The sequence below is a fragment of the Hyperoodon ampullatus genome (assembly GCF_949752795.1).
Source record: "Hyperoodon ampullatus genome assembly, chromosome: X".
In the NCBI taxonomy this organism is placed as follows: Eukaryota; Metazoa; Chordata; class Mammalia; order Artiodactyla; family Ziphiidae; genus Hyperoodon; species Hyperoodon ampullatus.
The window spans coordinates 107,510,864-107,530,385 of NC_136913.1; the positions used below are offsets into that span (position 1 = coordinate 107,510,864).

A 19,522-nucleotide genomic window follows, 5' to 3' on the forward strand; every position below is an offset into this window, starting at 1 on the left:
ACTGCACATGACTCCTTTGTTTACCTGTGACAAGGCCAAACACAGACCTTTCCCCTTTTGCTGGAACCTGCTGAAAAACCAGATCCAGACCCTCCAATTTCCCGTTCTTTCACAAATAATTATCGGAGTTTAGAACTGTTTGTTCCCCTTCAACTAGCTAGACACAGAGAAAACATTTCCTGTTCATCTGACTCACTGAGATTTGCCCCGAGTACAAAACAATTCCAACTGTAAATCATCCCGCTTGTAGCTCATGTACTCCTCCTATAAAAGCCTTAGGCAAAACTGATCTTTGAACCTGGGGTGCTCTCCCTATTGCAATAGCCTGAATAAAATTAATGTTCTTACCAGCTCAGTTTCTGTCTTTGATTCCCCCTTAGAAAACCTCTTTAGGAATTTACATGTTTAGATTGTGTTGCATTATTACAATAACAGAAGAGAAAACAGAAGAGGTGGAACCAGGAGTCCTTGGTTCTAGTCCCAGTTCTCTGTGTGTTTTCTTTCTTTCTTTCCTTTCTTCCTTTCTCCCTTTCTTCCTTTCTCCCTTTCTCCCTCCCTTCCTTCCTTCCTTTATGGGTGTGTTCGGTCTCTGTTTCTGTGCGAGGGCTTTCTCTAGTTGCGGCAAGCAGGGGCCACTCTTCATCGCGGTGCGCGGGCCTCTCACTGTCACGGGCTCTCATTGCGGAGCACAGGCTCCAGACGCGCAGGCTCAGTAGTTGTGGCTCACGGGCCTAGTTGCTCCGCGGCATGTGGGATCTTCCCAGACCAGGGCTCGAACCCGTGTCCCCTGCATTGGCAGGCAGATTCTCAACAACTGCACCACCATCCCTGTGTGTTCTTGACCTCTCTGGACCTCAGTTTCTTCATCTTTAAATAATGATATTGGATTTGATAATCTTTAAGATTTTAACATTCTATACTGGTTGATAAGTTACACTGTAATTATTTTCAGTTCAATTTATGGACTTTACATGACTCAGGTCTAGGAACAAGTCTTTCATTTGTTCATATCTTCTGCTCTGTTTAAACCAGCTGTTACCTAATATTTACAAGTTAAAGAGAAAGAGTGAGTTATGACTAGTTTGTAAGCTTCTAAGGTAGTAGGGCCTGTTTTAGTGCAATACTTTCAATTTTACATTAGTGAACAATTGATAACTGATTTTTCTGGTAGATTCTGACATATGGTTGTGACATATCTTCTTTTTGAAATTAAGTTTAAATTATTCAAATAAATTTTAAAAAGAAAATTTTAGCATACTAAATATATATAATCAAATACACTTTTTTTCTTTCATTTTGAAAATTAAGTGGTGAGAAAATTCTTTAATCTAATGAGAAGCAGATACATATAGCTACTGTTAATGGGGAACCAATTCCAGTAGAATTTGATTATTTTTAAAGTGCCATTCTACTTATCCATGCCTTTGATGATGAAAGTGATGATAATTTAAAAATAATATATGTTAAATTGGTAAGTAAAGAGAAATCAAACTTTAAAGAGAGAAAACATGTAAATCCTAAGGAGGCCATCATTCATAAAAAAGTTGATGTCAGTTTGAAAGCAGGATCTATAGTATCCAATAGGGTGCCAATACAAGGTAATTTTCCAATCATCTGACCCAATAATAATTATTTTGCTAAATTAAACAATGTGCTTTACATCCATTGTCTCACTTACTCCTTACAGCCACCCTATGCGACAGGTACTATATTATCATCCATATGTTGCAGGTGAGGACACTGGTTCAGCAAGGCTGTGTCAATTAACTGCCTGAGGTTGGAGTGCCAGCAAATGACAAAGTCAGTATTCAAAGCCAAACCTGACTCCAGAGTCCAGGCTCTTAACTACAGTGCTATACTGTTCAACCCTCTAGGAGAGTAAAGAAAACAGTGTAAAAAGAATTACCTGGTTTTCGAGTTTAGAATTGTATTTATGGGGTTGTGTGATGTCTAGAAAATTGTAAAAGGATACAGGTGACCATCTGAAAATATCCTTATAGTATATTACATCTTCTGCAAGGCTTGGTTTAGTATACACAGGACTTTATAAAAGAGGAGCTATGTTTTTACTTGGTAAGTAATACACAGTAAAGACCTAATATAATATAACAGAACTACGATGTGCAGCTATTGTTAACGTTTTGTCCAGACTTCCATAAAAAGTCAGTTTAAGATAATAATTTGGTATATATGGCATCAACCTTTAATGATTTTTCTTAATAAAGAAATTGGTTTGGCCTGCTTGTTGTAATTGAGCAGAAACTTAAAAACATTTTCCATTTATGAAACTTGTCACAACACATTAAAATACAGAATTTACCTAAAATCTATCATGAATAGACACTGGGGCTTTGTTTTCAGGGCATAAAATGTCTTTTGTGGTTTTCATATATGTTTCATGTGTGGATTTCAGTATAATGCAGAAGTTAAGAGACAAGTCTCTGGAATCAGACCACCAGTTTCTAGCTCTGTGACCTTGGGCAAATGACTTAAACTCTCTGTGCTTCTATTTCTCATTTGGAAAATGAAGACCATAGCATTACTTTCATGATATAAATGCATGTTTAGTGTCTGGAGTAACCCTTGGCACATGGTAACTGTTTAATACAATTTAGTCATCATCATCAAACTATTTTTTGGAAAGGAATTCTAGAAATCTGAATTAGAATAAAAAAATGAATATGCTCTGATGACAACTATGTGATGACCTTCTGCTGTCTTGTATGCTTCATTTTCATCAAACAGATAATTCATGATTTTCAGTGTGACTGGCAAAAAAAATCCCTAAGCATATGATACCAAATGGTGGCTCTTGTACTTGCAGATATAAAGGAATCAAATAGCAGGAGAGAAGGTAAGGGAGAAAATGTCCAAGTGTATTCAGACCCTTTCCTCTGCCATTTCTGACCCCTGCACTACCCTCAGCCCCTCTCAGCAGCAACAATGAAATTGCTGGGAAAGTTCAGCCCAGGCTAGAAACAGTAATTCTAAAGGACATAAAGCAAACTGCACTGTGAATTGAAAACTGGAATAAACCATAATGTTTTCCTGAACCCTAAGCATTAATTTTTACTGAAGCATAGACCAAAGCAAAGTTCCTTTTTCAAAAGCAAACAAAAATAAAACAAAACCCACAAATAACTCCGCAGAAGGAACTAAAAACACAAGAGTAGTCATTGAAACAACTATAAAAATCTCTTATTTTCAACTAATGAACCAAAACTGATTTTCCACCTCTATAAAATTATAAGCTTCTTAATTTAAGGGTAGGGTTTGGGTCATTCATTCATTCATCTGTTTATATTTAATCTAAAAATGTTTAGGATAGTACTGGCTATACGTTTTGTTTTCAATTTCTACTTTTTGAATTGACATCCCGATATTTTACATGGCTCAAGGCCCTCTGTACTGTATCTTATATCAAGAGAAATCACAATACAAATTTCCAGTTATTTTCAATATTTGAATATTAAGACTAAGATCATTCAACATGAATAAAATGTTGGGACTGCTGGTACAGTACTGTGACATTTATTGTAAATGTCAGGTAGTTCAAGCTTATGTTGGTTAAATTTAAAAATTCAGTACTCAAAGTGCTTCTTTCTTTTCCCCAACTAGGAAGAATTCATGTTTCCCAGCTAGGAAAAAAATTCATATTCCCCCACTTTGACATAAACATTCGCCCTTGTATTACACATAGAAGGCATTTTCTTATTATAAACAGAAGAAATTTCCATATACCCTTTGTAAAGTGTTATATATAAATGCTGGGCTTGGACACAGAGAACTTAATCAAAATCCCACGTTGCTTCAGGGTACTTATATGCGAAATGCAATTTCCATTGTATTGAAACCTCCAACCTGTAAATATTTATCTATTTTCAAAATTGCCAACATATTTAAAAAGTTTAATTGGTTTATATTCAAGGCACTAGAGAAAGGAAAATCTGCTTTCACAAGATATTTACATGTATTTATTCTGTCCACGTAGAGTATTTCTTTCGAGTGATCATGAAATTTAATGTGAAGTGAAACCATCCCAGGTTTGGTTCTAATGACTAAATTAGAAGAAAAGTAATCAATAATCAATCAGTCACTTTGATCACTGTACCTTTTTTCTCTGATTTATTGGAAACTTTTCCTCCAATTGGAGAGTAAGTGGTATCCATGGATTCAGTCCCTCTGTTCCCCTTGCTAACTCCATTTTCATAGAGCTGTCCTTCAGCTGGTTGCAACTGCCAAGTCAGGCCGAACAAATGTACTGCTGCAAGAAAACAAGCCATACATGAACTTATTCCAGACTTGTCAAAAAAGGTCTCTAAACCAGCTGTCCCTTTCCACCCAAAAATGCCATGACTGGTTTTCTTTCAGTTAGGCCAAGCAACCTGGAGTTGATACCCACATCACACATGTAGCGACTTTCCCAAACAGTGCTTAAACTTTTGAGGCTGAAGCTATCCCAGTGATAGCAGAAATTGAAATTCTGGTTAAGCAATTACAGTGGGATTGGACTCTGCTCCTCAGTGCTGTGACCCCTTCCTCTTCCATTTCCCTTAGTCGTGTAACTCTAGTTTGCACATGGAAACCGCAGAGTAATGGTGGACAGGCTATCGCGAGAACATGAGAGACCTTCTCTATGGCCCTCGTTCAATTCAATTCAGCAAATATTTCCTGAGTGCCTAGTATGCATAAGGTCCTGTGATAGCTACTGCAGATGTTAACATCTAGATGCCTATTAGGGTAGGAGCTGGAAATAATACAAGTATAAAATAATGATAATACACAGAATAATTGAGGTAATACAGGTTCAAATTGCTATCATAGGGCTTCCCTGGTGGCGCAATGGTTGAGAATCTACCTGCCAATGCAGAGCACACGGGTTCGATCCCTGGTCCGGGAAGATCCCACATGTTGCAGAGCAACTAAGCCCGTGCGCCACAACTACTGAGCCTGCGCTGTAGAGCCCGCGAGCCACAACTACTGAAGCCTGTGTGCCTAGAGCCCGTGCCCCACAACAAGAGAAGCCACCGCAGTGAGAAGCCTCTGCACCGCAACGAAGAGTAGCCCCCGCTCGCCGCAACTAGAGAAAGTCCCCGTGCAGCAACGAAGACCCAACGCAGCCAAAAATAAATAAATAAATTTATTTTAAAAAATTGCTATCATACAATTAAAAAATACTCAGTGTTGATCAGCATGCAGGAAAGTGGGCACTCTCATACACTTTTTTTTTTAAGTCAATCTTTTTTTAGATTGACAAATCTTTTTTTAGATTGCACGGGGGCTTTCTCTAGTTGTGGCGAGCAGGGGCTACTCTTCGTTGCGGTGCGTGGGCTTCTCACTGCGGTGGCTTCTCTTGTTGCAGAGCATGGGCTCTAGGTGCCCAGGCTTCAGTAGTTGTGGTGCATGGGCTCAGTAGTTGTGGCTTGGGGGCTCTAGAGCGCAGGCTCAGTAGTTGTGGCGCACAGGCTTAGTTGCTCCACGGCATGTGGGATCTTCCTGTACCAGGGCTCAAACCCATGTCCCCTGCACTGGCAGGCAGATTCTTAACCACTGCGCCACCAGGGAAGCCCTCTCATACACTCCTGATGCGAGTATAAAAAACCAGTCACCTTCTGGAGGGTAATGTGGCACCATTTATTAAGAAAACTTGAAATTTGGCTTAATCTTTTAGCAAACAATTCAATTTCTATGAATTAGCTATGAATGTGTACCAAACTACAAGTCTACCCATTGTAACATTTAAAAATGAGTAGAAAGTTATGATCAATCTAAATATTCATCATGATGAGATTAATTAAATAACTGATGATATTATAAATAATACAAGATTAAGCACTTATTAAATCTTGTTGCAGAAGACTATGTAATGGCATGGGAAATATTTATGATGCATCAAATGAAAAACATCAGGCTACTAAACAGTATGAATAGTATGATCTACATTGTGTGTGTGTGTGTGCGCGCGCGCGCATGCACATGCGCACATATGTTGCTATGTGGCGAGAGAAAGGGCTGGGAGGATGTATTGCAACATAGTAACAGTATGCGGGGTTTATGGAGGATTTTAATTTTCTTCTTTATGATTTCTGTATTGTCTATATTGTTTACAATGAACATGTGTGATGTTTGCCATCTGGGGAACAAAGAAATTTTTGTTTTAAAAGAAATGGTCTAAAGGGACAATAGATTAAAATTGGCTTGGTTGATCAGGGATGATTTAAAGAAGGAAGTAGGATTAGAGATAGACCTTGAAGGATATGTGGGGCAGGTGTCAACAATGGGTGGGGTGAGGGGGCAGGTTGAACAAAATATGACTTTGTAAAGCACAGGATGTATTTGAGGCAAAGGATGTTGATGGGGTTGGTTGGAGTTTAGCTACGTAAAGAAGTTAGTGGAAGTAAAGGCTGGAAGGGTAGATAAGGGCCATATTGTGGGGGGCATTGAATGCCACACTTAGGTATTTGGATTCAATTTACTGGGCAACAGGGAGGCACTGCTATTTTCTGAGCAGATGAGGGCTATGATCAATTTTCTTTAGGAAGATTAATTTAATAGCAATGAGAAGCACTGACGGTTTCTAGGCAAATAAATGATATCATCAGAGCACCCTTTGTAGAAAGATAAACCCGGTAGTAGTGTGGAGAAGGATGGGTTGGAGGCCTAAAGATGTTGCAAGAACACAAATTGGGATGGCACTGCAATAATCTAGGTGAAAAATGATGAGTGTCTCATTTAGGGCCGTGGCTGTGAGAATGCCAAGAAGGCGATTCCTTAAGGAGAAATTGCATAAATGTCATTTCAGGATTTGGCAACAAGCTCTGTGTATGAGTGGGTGGGTGTGTGCTTGCACGCTTGTGTATGTGTGTAGGTGTGCTGGGGATGGGCATAGGAAAGAGTGACAGAAAGGGAGGAATCCAAAACGGTTAAGGTTTTGAGCCTGATAACTGAAAGCACTGTGGAACCCTTAACAGAGTTAGGGAATTCGCACTTAGCTCAGCACTAGCTACAAATAGTTGGTGCTGGATATGTGTTTGTTGAATGCTTACTAGATGGTTTGGGGAAGGGTGACGTGATGGGAGGAATACAATGAATTAATATTTGGAGATTCCAGGTTCCAGGGACTGGTGGGCTATCTAGATAGTCATGCCAGACACAGGAGTTTGAAGTTCTGGAGAAATATTAGGTCTAGGGCAAGACTAGAATCACACATGCACATAAGCAACAGTTGAAGTGAGAGCAAATGAGATTACTGAGTGGAGAGAACGTTAGGAGAAAACAGTGCCTAGGACAGAAGCTGGGGACATCCTTTTATTTGTTTTCTTACTGCAATTTTCAAATCAACCAAATCTTACCAAAAGGCAAAAAAAAAAAAAAAAAAGGTGTATCTGTTCATAAGCCATCTCATATTTTTCTTTATGTTCCTAGGCAGACTGAAAGGGGCTAATTTATATGTCTAACACAAATACATAGCATATGAATTAGCAACCGAGAACCAGAAAGCTAGCCAGATAGCCTATTTAAAAATCATTCATCCACTTTTAGTTGAGCTAAAGAGATTTCTAACACCTACCTTCTAATTTATCCTTAAAACTTTTAAGCATTTAATTGGTTTCTACCCTTTTCTTTGGATTAAGGCCAGTACTGCCTGATGAATTTCTCTTGCAATTACTGGAAACAAATGAAACTCAAATGATACTGGTTTTGAATAAGGTACAGTATGGCATGCTAATAGAGCTATATAGTAGGGACATCCCTGAGATTTCCTTGCCAAAAGACTCAAAGTACAGTTGGTTCAACATCCTCACTCCAATTAAAGGTATTTATCAGCTTTATAGAAAATTCAGTCTACTCAGTCCCCTAATAATTTGAATATGATGGATATTAGAAGCTAAATTGAAAATGTGTTTGACTTTCTTGGTTCAGTTACTTTTTTGAAATTAGATGGGCCATAAGGAACAAAAGGCATAGTAGTTCTCATTTTGCAGATCAAGGGGGTTATTTTATATACTTTATTTAAGTTAAGCCAGTTTCCTGAGGGCACTTAACAATGAGAGAGAAAATACATGTGCTGAGAACCACTTCAAAATAATAAAATAAGGTTTAATTTTTCACCATCAAATGAAATGGACTGCTTCTAGCCAATCATGACAGATAAAGAGGTATGCACAATTAGTCAAATACCTTTTGATAATTTTTTGAGTTTACTTATACCTTTTCTAGGCAATGAGCTGTTTGTAATGTACCCATTTTTTTTGTGTGATGTACCTATTTGTGAATATATAATGAAAATTACTTGCTACAGACTATGGGTACTATGGCAAGGCTATGGGTCTCTTCTCTCCTCCAAACTGAACTTCCATATACTGAGTTGTGAAAGGAAATCAAAGAGTGCATTTATGTGCAGGGTAGACTGAGGTAACTAAATAACTCCAGTGTTTGAGTTCTATTAGAAATAAATAATACTTTGTTCACACTAAGACCAATACATAAAACTATGTTGAACTTTGGGATATACCAACACACCACTAGAAAGATATGGTAATATTTCTATTATGGGGATGTGGGGATGTATTTATTGATTCATTCAACAAGTATTTTCAAAGCATATGCTGAGCACACAGGGAATGTTGGGAATACAGGAAAAGGTAATAAACAGCCAGGACTGCAAAGGTATTGGCTGACCCATACGGATGTTGAATGTAAACAACCAATATATCCTGACCAGGACCTACTGGCTGCATATCAGCCTTGGATACACAATGAGGAAGATACAGAGTCCTTACCTTCTAGTAGATCACCATTCAGATCTATGCTATGTATTTATAGCCACACTTTAAGCAAGTCCCCTAAACCCAAGTATAAACATTATGAGCCCACTGGTTAGAAATAAGGGTACAACTGGTAATGAACAAAGAGGGCAGTGTTAAGTTATATTCATATATTGATTCAACAAGTATTTCTTGAGTGCCTACTTTGTGCCAGGCACTGTTTTCCTAAGTTTACAGCAGTGAATTAAAAAAAAAATCTCTACCCCCCCAAAACTCATGTAAGAGGGTGGTAAGTTAAGAGAGGCAGACAATGAATAAATATATGGTGTAATATAATATGGCTATATAGAAACAAAGAAACAAATAAGTGAAATAATGTCCAGTAGTTACAAATGCTCTAAAGGAAAAAAAATAAATCCGAGTAGTCAGGGAAGGTCTCTTGGAGTAGGTAATATTTGAACCAAGATTTGAATGAAGTGAAGCCATATGAATATCTAGTTGAAAAACCTCCTAGGAAGAAAGAACAGCAATTACAGAAAACCCTGAAGTCTTGTACGGAATATATGAAGAACACTAAGGAGCTCAGTGTGGCCAGAGCTCAGTTAGGAAAGAGAAGAGTGGTAGGAAAACTCAAAAACAGGATTGGGGGCTTCCCTGGTGGCGCAGTGGTTGAGAGTCCGCCTGCTGATGCAGGGGACACGGGTTCGTGCCCCGGTCCAGGAGGATCCCACATGCCGCGGAGCTGCTGGGCCCGTGAGCCATGGCCGCTGAGCCTGCGTGTCCGGAGCCTGTGCTCCGCAACGGGAGAGGCCACAACAGTGAGAGGACCGCGAACCCCCCCCCCACAAAAAAAGCAGGATTGGAACCATAATCCTGTTATCTCTGTGCTCTAACCAACTTCACAAACTGGTCACCAATAAACTACAAATGAATAGAAAGTAATAAAACTAAAATCACACATGCCCCAACATATACCTACAAATGAACACTACTGGTAATAGTAGGTCTAATATAACTACTCCTGACCCCAAACAAAGTCAAAGTTCTTTTTCCTAAAGACATATATAAAAAATATACATACTCAATGAGCAAGGTTGGACACTAGCCAGATCTCTCAGGAAGTACCAGTTCCATTATTTGCACTTCACTAAAGTTCAATGGCCGGACAGAATGTGTCTGCCTATTCAGATATTCCAGGAGTAATGTCTTTTCAGCTGATTAAGAATGGCAGTCCCTAATGCTCTCCTCACAAATGTTCCTTAGTGCTGAGTCCTGTAGATTTTATAATTCTTATCCTTCCTGTTTTATCCAATTGCAAAGAGCTATGCTCCGAAATTATAAATTTATTACAAAGTTAAAGTAACAAATGGAGTATCTCGCTGTCCCCAAGTGTCAAACTTAATCAAGCATCTTGGATCTCAAGGCAGCCTGACTTCAGAAGAAGCTCTTCTTAACTTGCATATTTCTATAGGCTGGAGCCTCCAAGCCTCTCTGCAGTTATTTTTCTGTACTCTCTGTTAGGATGTTGGTCTTTGTTTCTCTTAAGTAAGACTGATGGTCTCTGGTAATGTTTATAATTGATAATGCTTCCCCATTCCATGTCCCTTCAAAAGGCAAATATTCACTTATAAGGGAGAGACTGCAGAAGTGCTTCAGAAGTAGATGTAGGAAATACATGCTGAATGACCTAGGTCTGTACTGTCTAATATGGCAGCCACTCACCACATGAGTCTATAAAACATTTGAAATGTGGTTAGTCAAAGTCAAAGACTTCGTATGAAAGTAAGAATGCAAATTATCCAATTAATAATTTTCATAATGATTACACGTTGAAGTGTTAATATTTTGGATATGTATTTCATTAAATTAAAAATCTATTTAAGTTAACTCCACCTGCTTCTTATTACGTTTTTAATGTGGCAACTATAAAATTTAAAATTATATGTTGGTGTGGGTTGTATTTCTATTGGACAGTACTGATCTTGACTATCTAGAACATTTCACAAAGAGATATATGGTGCTTCTCTTTTAGCACCTTGTTATAGAATGCACCATGCTATGTTGAAGATACCTATTTATATGAATGCCTCATCATTTTAAGCACTGAAAGGGTGGGTACCACGTCTTCTTCATCTTTTTGTCCCTGGTACCTAACCCAGCACCTGGTAGTCAAGAAGTACTCTTGCTTAAACACTGCTGATAAGACTGTAAAGTGGTAAATCAGCTTTGGAAAGCAATTTTGTGATTGCTATTGATTGTCTATCAAAATTTAAATTGGGAATGTTCCTTGACCAAGGAATTCCACTTCTAGGAATCTGCACTAAAGAAATAATCACATACAGGCATGCCTTGCTTTACTTCATTTCGCTTTATTATGCTTCCCAGCTATTGTATTTTTTACTAATTGAAGGTTTGTGGCCACCCTGTCTCCAGTAAGTCTATCAACACCATTTTTCCAACGGCATTTGCTCACTTCATGTCTCTGTGTCACATTTTTGTAATTCTCACAATATTTCAAACTTTTTCATTCTTATTATATTTGCTGTGGTGATCTGTGATCAGTGATCTTTGATGTTACTACCTTAATTGCTTTGGGGTGCCATGAACCGAGCCCATATAAGACAGAAAACTTAATCGATAAATGTTGTGTATGTTCTGACTGCTCCATTGGCCATTCCCCCGCCTCTCTTGCTCCCCTCCTGCCTCCCTATTCCCTGAGACACAGTAATATTGAAACTGGACCAGTTAACCCTACAAAGTCCTCTGGGTGTCCAAGTGAAAGGAAGAGTCACATATTGCTCACTTTAAATTAAAAGCTAGAAATGATTAAGGTTAGCAAGGAAGGCATGTTGAAAACTGAGATAGGCCTTTTGTGCCAGTTAGCCAAGTTGTGAATGCAAAGGAAAAGTTCTTAAAGGAAATTAAAAGTGCTACTCCAGTGAACACGTGAATGATAAGAAAGCAAAACTGCCTTATTGCTGATTTGGAGAAAGTCTTAGTGGTCTGGATAGAAGATCAAACCAGCCACAATATTCCCTTAAGCCAAAGCCTGCTCCAGAGAAAGCCCTCCTCCTTTAATTCTATGAAGGCTGAGAGAGGTGAGGAAGCTGCAGAAGAAAAGTCTGAAGCCAGCAGAGGTTGGTTCGTCAGGTTTAAGGAAAGAAGCCGTCTCCATAACAACAAAGTGCAAGGAGAAGCAGCAAGTGCTGATGTAGAAGCTGCAGCAAGTTATCCAGAAGAATTAGCTAAGATAATGAGCTGGATACCTTAAACAACAGATTTTCAATGTAGATGAAGCAACCTTCTACTGGAAGAAGATGCCATCTAGGACTTTCATAGCGAGAGAGGAGAAGTCAATGCCTGGCTTCAAAGCTTCAAAGGACAGGCTGACCCTCTTGTTAGGGAGTAATGCAGCTGGTAACTTTCAGTTGAAGTCAATGCTCATTAACCATTCTGCAAATCCTAGGGCCCTTAAGAATTATGCTAAATCAACCCAGTCTGTGCTCTATAAATGGAGGAACAAAGCCTGGATGATAGCACATCTGTTTACAACATGTTTTCCTGAATATTTTAAGCCCACTGTTGAGACCCACTGCTCAGAAAAAAAGATTCCTTTCAAAATATTCCTGCTCACTGACAATGCATGTGGTTACGCAAGAGCTCTGATGGAGGTGTACAATGAGATTCATGTTGTTTGCATGCCTTCTAACACAACATCCATTCTGCAGTCCATGGATCAAGGAGTAATTTCAACTTTCAAGTCTCACTATTTAAGAAATACATTTCATAAGGCTATAGCTGCCATAGACAGTGATTCTTCTGATGGATCTGGGCAAAGTAAATTAAAAACCTTCTGGAAAGGATTCACTGTCCTAGAAGCCATTAAGAACATTTGGGATTCATGGGAGGAGGTCAAAATATCAAAATTAACAGGAGTTGGGAAGAAGTTGATTCCAACTCTCATGGATGACTTTGAGGGGTTCAAGACTTCAGTGGAGGAAGTAACTGTAGATGTGGTGGAAATAGCAAGAGAACGAGAATTAGAAGGGGAGCCTGAAGATGTGACTGAATTGCTGCAATCTCAGGATAATACTTTAACAGAAGAGGAGTTGCTTTGTATGGATGGGCAAAGAAAGTGGTCTCTTACTACTAGAGCTAATCAATGAATTTGATAAAGTAGCAGGTTACAAAATTAATGCACAGAAATCTCTTGCCTTCCTATACACTAATGATGAAAAATCTGAAAGTGAAATTAAGAAAACACTCCCATTTACCACTGCAACAAAAAGAACAAAATATCTAGGAATAAACCTACCTAAGGAGACAAAAGACCTGTATGCAGAAAATTATAAGACACTGATGAAAGAAATTAAAGATGATACAAATAGATGGAGAGATGTACCATGTTCTTGGATTGGAAGAATCAACATTGTGAAAATGACTCTACTACCCAAAGCAATCTACAGATTCAATGCAATCCCTATCAAACTACCAATGGCATTTTTCACAGAACTAGAACAAAATATTTCACAATTTGTATGGAAACACAAAAGACCCCTAATAGCCAAAGCAATATTGGGAAAGAAAAATGGAGCTGGAGGAATCAGGCTCCCTGACTTCAGACTATACTACAAAGCTACAGAAATCATGACAGTATGGTACTGGCACAAAAACAGAAATATACGTCAATGGAACAGGATAGAAAGCCCAGAGATAAACCCACGCACATATGGTCACCTTATCTTTGATAAAGGAGGCAAGACTATACAGTGGAGAAAAGACAGCCTCTTCAATAAGTGGTGTTGGGAAAACTGGACAGCTACATGTAAAATAATGAAATTAGAACACTGCCTGACACCATAAACAAAAATAAACACAAGGGCTTCCCTGGTGGCGCAGTGGTTGAGAGTCCACCTGCTGATGCAGGGGACACGGGTTCATGCCCCGGTCCGGGAATATCCCACATGCCGTGGAGCTGCTAGGCCCGTGAGCCATGGCCGCTGAGCCTGCGCGTCCGGAGCCTGTGCTCCGCAACAGGAGAGGCCACAACAGTGAGAGGCCCACGTACCGCAAAAAAAAACACAAAAAACAAAAACTCAAAATGGATTAAAGACCTAAATGTAAGGCCAGACACTATAAAACTCTTAGAGAAAAACATAGGCAAAACACTCTATGACATAAATCACAGCAAGATCCTTTTTGACCCACCTCCTAGAGAAATGGAAATAAAAACAAAAATAAACAAATGGGACCAAATGAAACTTCAAAACTTTTGCACAGCAAAGGAAACCATAAACAAGACCAAAAGACAACCCTCAGAATGGGAGAAAATATTTGCAAACAAAGCAACTGACAAAGGATTAATCTCCAAAATTTACAAGCAGCTCATGCAGCTCTATATCAAAAAAACAAACAACCCAATCCAAAATTGGCAGAAGACCTAAACAGACTTTTCTCCAAAGAAGATATACAGATTGCCAACAAAAACATGAAAGAATGCTCAACATCATTCATCATTAGAGAAATGCAAATCAAAACTACAATGAGGTATCACCTCACACCATTCAGAATGGCCCTTATCAAAAATCTAGAAACAATAAATGCTGGAGAGGGTGTGGAGAAAAGGGAACCCTCTTGCACTGTTGGTGGGAATGTAAATTGATACAGCCACTATGGAGAACAGTATGGAGGTTCCTTAAAAAACTAAAAATAGAACTACCATATGACCCAGCAATCCCACTACTGGGCATATACCGAGAAAACCATAATTCAAAAACAGTCATGTACCACAATGCTCACTGCAGCTCTATTTACAATAGCCAGGACATGGAAGCAACCTAAGTGTCCATCAACAGATGAATGGATAAAGAAGATGTGGTACATATATACAATGGAATATTACTCAGCCATAAAAAGAAACGAAATTGAGTTATTTGTAGTGACGTGGGTGGACCTAGAGACTGTCATTCAGAGTGAAGTAAGTCAGAAAGAGAAAAACAAATACCGTATGCTAACACATATATATGCAATCTAAAAAACAAAAACAAAAAAATGCTTCTGACGAACCTAGGGGCAGGACAGGAATAAAGACGCAGATGTAGAGAATGGACTTGAGGACACGGGGAGGGGGAAGGGTAAGCTGGGATGAAGTGAGAGAGTGGCATTGACATATATACACTACCAAATGTAAAATAGCTAGCTAGTGGGAAGCAGTTGCATAGCAGAGGGAGATCAGCTCGGTGCTTTGTGACCACCTAGAGGGGTGGCATAGGGAGGGTGGGAGGAAGACACAGAGGGAGGGGATATGGGGATATATGTACACTTCTAGCTGATTCACTTTGTTATAAAGCAGAAACACACCATTGTAAAGCAATTATACTCCAATAAAGATGTTAAAAAAAAAAAGTGGTTTCTTGAGATGGAATTTACTCCTGGTGAAGATGCTGTAAAGATTGTTGAAATGACAACAAAGGACTTAGGATATTACATAAACTTAGTTGATAAAGCAGGGGCAGGTTTTGAGAGGACTGACTCCAATTTTGAAAGACATTCTACTGTGGGTAAAATGCTATTAAACAGCATTATGTGCTACAGAGAAATTGTGAAAGAAGAGTCAATCAGTGAGGCAAACTTCATCATAGCTTTATTTTAAGAAATTGCCCTGGCTACCCCAACCTTCAGCAACCATCACCCTGATCAGTCAGCAGCCATCAACATCGAGGCAAGACTCTCCACCAGCAAAAAGATTATGACTTGCTGAAGGCTCAGATGATGGTTAGCATTTTTTAGCAATAAAGTAGTTCTTAATTAAGGTATGTACATTGTTTTTTTAGACATAATGCTATTAAACATTTAATAGTCTACAGTATGGTATAAACATAATTTATATATGCACTGGGGAACAAAAAAATTCATATGACTCACTTTATTGCAGTGGTCTGGAACCAAGCCTGCAATATCTCTGAAGTATGCCTATACATGCATAAATGGGCATGTACAAGGAAGTTCAAAACAGCATTGTTAATATAATGATTTTGTTAATATAGTAAAGAAAAAAAACCCCACCAATATATCCATCTATGAGAGAATGGTAAACCCATAATATAAAATCCCACGTAAGAAACAAAAGGACTGATACTGACAAACTGTCAGATTAGAGGACACTAAGAAGACATCACGATTAAATGCAATTTGGTATACTAGATAGGATCCTGGAACAAGGAGAACAAATAGTGGAAAACTGAAGAAATCCAAAATAAACTCTGAGTTAACAGCATCATACTAATGCTAATTTCTTACTTTTAACAACTGTACTATGGTTATGCAAGATGTTAATATTGGCAGAAACTGAATGACAGGTTTACAGGAATTCTGTGCTATATTTGCAACTCTTCTGTAAGTCTCAATGCATTTCAAAATCAGATGCCAAAAAGAAAAAAAAAAAAAAAAGAGAGAGAGAGAAAGGACTGACCCAGTGGTGTGCTAGAGCCAGCTACTACTGGTTTACAAGAGCCAACTGTGCACATCTCTTCCAATTCCACCTTCAGGGACTTCACATTGGTAGTTGACCCATCACCATGGTGGGTGTTTTAACACTCCAGGAATCAGCAAGTGTTGCAAATCAAGGCTTTTTTGCCCAGAGAGCTGGTTGTTAAACATTTATCAGCACACCACTAGATGACCTATGTGTACTGACATAGAAAGAGCTCTAAGATTTGTATAAAAAACAATGTAGAACAAGGCACATCCAATGACCCTATTTAAGTAAAAGAAAAGGTATCTCTATGTATGTAAATGTATAGAAAGAGAAATGGAAGGATTAATATCAAATTATTGATCTTTAGAGTGGGGAGCTGGGGGAACTTCAACATTTTCATAGTATTGTTAGAATCTTTTACAGTGATACTGTATTCACATATTGTTATACAATAAAAAAAATAGTAGGTGCTCAACAAACCTTTTAAAAAGCTGAATGGATAGATGCATTCTTTTATTCCATCTCTTTAAGTTTTGTTTTCTGTCTAAAATAGGGCTTTTCAAAACATTTTAAAGCAGTAGAACAATCCAGCAATTAAATATGAATAACCCTCAAACCCATCAAAAGATAAAACAGAACTCTTTTGATTGAAAGGAATTGGGAGTCCAAAAGCTCCACAGATATAGTTTGAAATGTACTGGCCTAAAAACTTATCCTTGAAATATCTGAATCAGGAAAATTTGGGTGCTGGGAAGAATTCTTTTTAGGCAATTAAATTTATTGGAATAGTTTCATAATGCCAGCATCAGAAGATATGAAACCTTCTATGTTACTCTGTATCTCTTGGTGTTTTGTGTCCACTCTTTTACAGATAATATTCCAATCCACTTAATAATAAGGTAAATAGAGCTCTGATAATAAATACACAAGTAACCTTGAAATTGCAATATCTGCAAGGCAAATACAAGTTTGCTTTCAAGAAATTCATCCTGCATCTCAAACTGCACACATATTCAGCTAAGGATGCTATGTTACAAGAAATTTTTTGGTGTTATTTTCAAATTTGACTAAATAAATTTACTTAGAAAATTTGAAATCTCTCTTACAGATAAAAGTCCTGCCCATTATAGATGATGTCATAAGCTTCAAATCATGCCAAGACAAAAGCATGTGATATTTTTCAAGGTAATTTGTTTTTCCTTTTTGTCAGCAATTTTTTTCCCCACTAGTTCCCTTACATATCTTGCTTAATATTCCTTCAGGCTAAGGGATGCTACTGCTTTTGTACTTTACTTCCAAAGCTTGTCAAAGCTACAGATCTACTTGTATGTTGGACAGTTCCCTTCCTGAAAAATATACCAGGTACATTACCCAGATGGTGACCCCTGATGACTTCAGGCTTTCAAGTTAACTCCTGTTGGAAGCAATTTCACCAGACCAATACTTCAGTGGACATCGTGTGAAGCAAGAGGCTTCCACAATAAGGAACATCATTGCAAAAATAAATGCTACTTGAATTAAATGCACTGACTGCTAGCATTACAGAAACCAGGTTATCTTTCCATCTTAAAATAAATCCCATTTTCATTACATTAAACATCAAATTGGTGTATGAGTGAACTATAGCCCTTTGATAAATCACCTTCAGATCTTGGCTTTATCCTGGTAATAACCAGATTATATGCAGGATTGAAAACCATTAGTTTTCAGAGAAACATTTTTTAAGAACTAAATAGAGGAAGTAATGCATGTTTATTTATGGTACCTTACTTTTGCTTCAGCAGTTTCATTCAAATTTTCTCTTTTTTTCCTAGGGTTATACATATACATTTTCTACTAAAAATATTATCTGTGGTTGCACGACATCATAAACATAAATAAAACATACTTAAATGTTCCTTTTCAAAGCAATTTGAATGGAATCAGTATGGCTGTGAGATTCCTTTCAAACACTTTTAAAAGCTGTCATGTCGGGTATGGGTAGAATTTCCTTTGAAAGAAGGACGTCATTAATTTAAAAAAAAGTGAAAAAAAAAGAGTTTTATAATTTGAACAGTTTTACGTAACACATTTTGCTAGTCTGCCACAGTGAAACAGTAAAATTAAATGCCAATTAAAGAAAAGATTGAGACAGTACAACAGAGGTAATAAGGACACCTTTCTTGTGGCTCCACATGTTTGAATCCCTACATTTCCTCTCCTAAATGAAATGAAACATTCTCTACTGCAGCATACATTTTTTTTTTGCCTTAGTACAGTCCTAGTTTTATCCAATATTGAAGCTAGAAAAGATTCTATCAAGATAATAAATCATTTTAATATCCCAGTTCTATATTATATTATCTTAAAACTTTCATTTACTATGTATTTTATATTTTCCATTCCAAGGCTGCAGCAATATTTATAAATAACATGTCTATTTGGGTACCTTATCACAGGTTTAATATATGATCTCCATTTGCAGTTGCGTAACAGGCCCATCTGTGTATTCCTTATCAGACAGACACAATTATTTAGTGTTTTCATCTCAAGTCACAGCACCAATAAGTGCTCTCCATAACTCAAATCTTATTTACTTTTGTATTATTTATTTGCTTTGTGGAGTCAGGAGAAATAAGCAGCATAATGACGGGACACTTTTTTTCCCCCAAAACCCCCACCTTAATGAATAATGCAGCAAAAATGTCAAATTTAGCCAGGACTCGGCACTCTTGATTCTTCCTTAACATTTTCTTTTTCTTTCTCATTTTACTTCGTTTTCTGCTCAACGAAGTCTCCCTTTCGCTATGGTCCAAATCATCGCCTATCACTTCATCATTACTGATGATGGAAGTCTCTTAGATTCCTCAACAGTCTCTCATCCTCTTTCCTGGTTGAATGCTTATTGGTAATAATATGCAAATTCTTTTAAAAAGATCCATATAAAACTGGTGACTGGAAAGTGAGAAAGAGACTTACACAGAAGCTCTCTCCTCCTCTTACTCATTTGACCTGAATGTATTTAATTTAAAAAATGGGAATGTATTCATTGATTTATGTCCTCAACCCCTGGTAGCTGATGCTTTGAAACTCACTTTCCTGATGTGGCATCATGTTGTCACAGCCATAGATACCTGGCATGTGCTCTTCTGCAAATTTTTAGATTTTGAGATGTTAAAACCCTTTCCATTACCTGCTTATTCAGCATTAGCATTAAAGAGTAGGGCTCAGATGAGGTTGGGGAGTCAGAATATATAATAGAGAAGGTGGAAAACAGATGAGTAGGAGAAAACTACAG

The 19,522-nt window shown here is 37.9% G+C and overlaps 1 protein-coding gene across 3 annotated transcripts in view; it reads right to left on the reverse strand.

Moving 5' to 3' along the window:
* Nucleotides 1-19,522, reverse strand: part of TENM1 (teneurin transmembrane protein 1) — a gene marked incomplete at both ends in the record, with an annotated part of 582,495 nt that overhangs the window by 289,921 nt on the left and 273,052 nt on the right. For 2 of the 3 annotated variants that reach the window (XM_079727498.1, XM_079727497.1), the window contains one exon: nt 4,112-4,264. In XM_079727498.1, coding sequence (XP_079583624.1) covers nt 4,112-4,264 — 153 coding nt within the window. The remainder of the gene's footprint in view (nt 1-4,111; nt 4,265-19,522) is intronic. The other variant, XM_079727499.1, reaches the window with a different exon arrangement.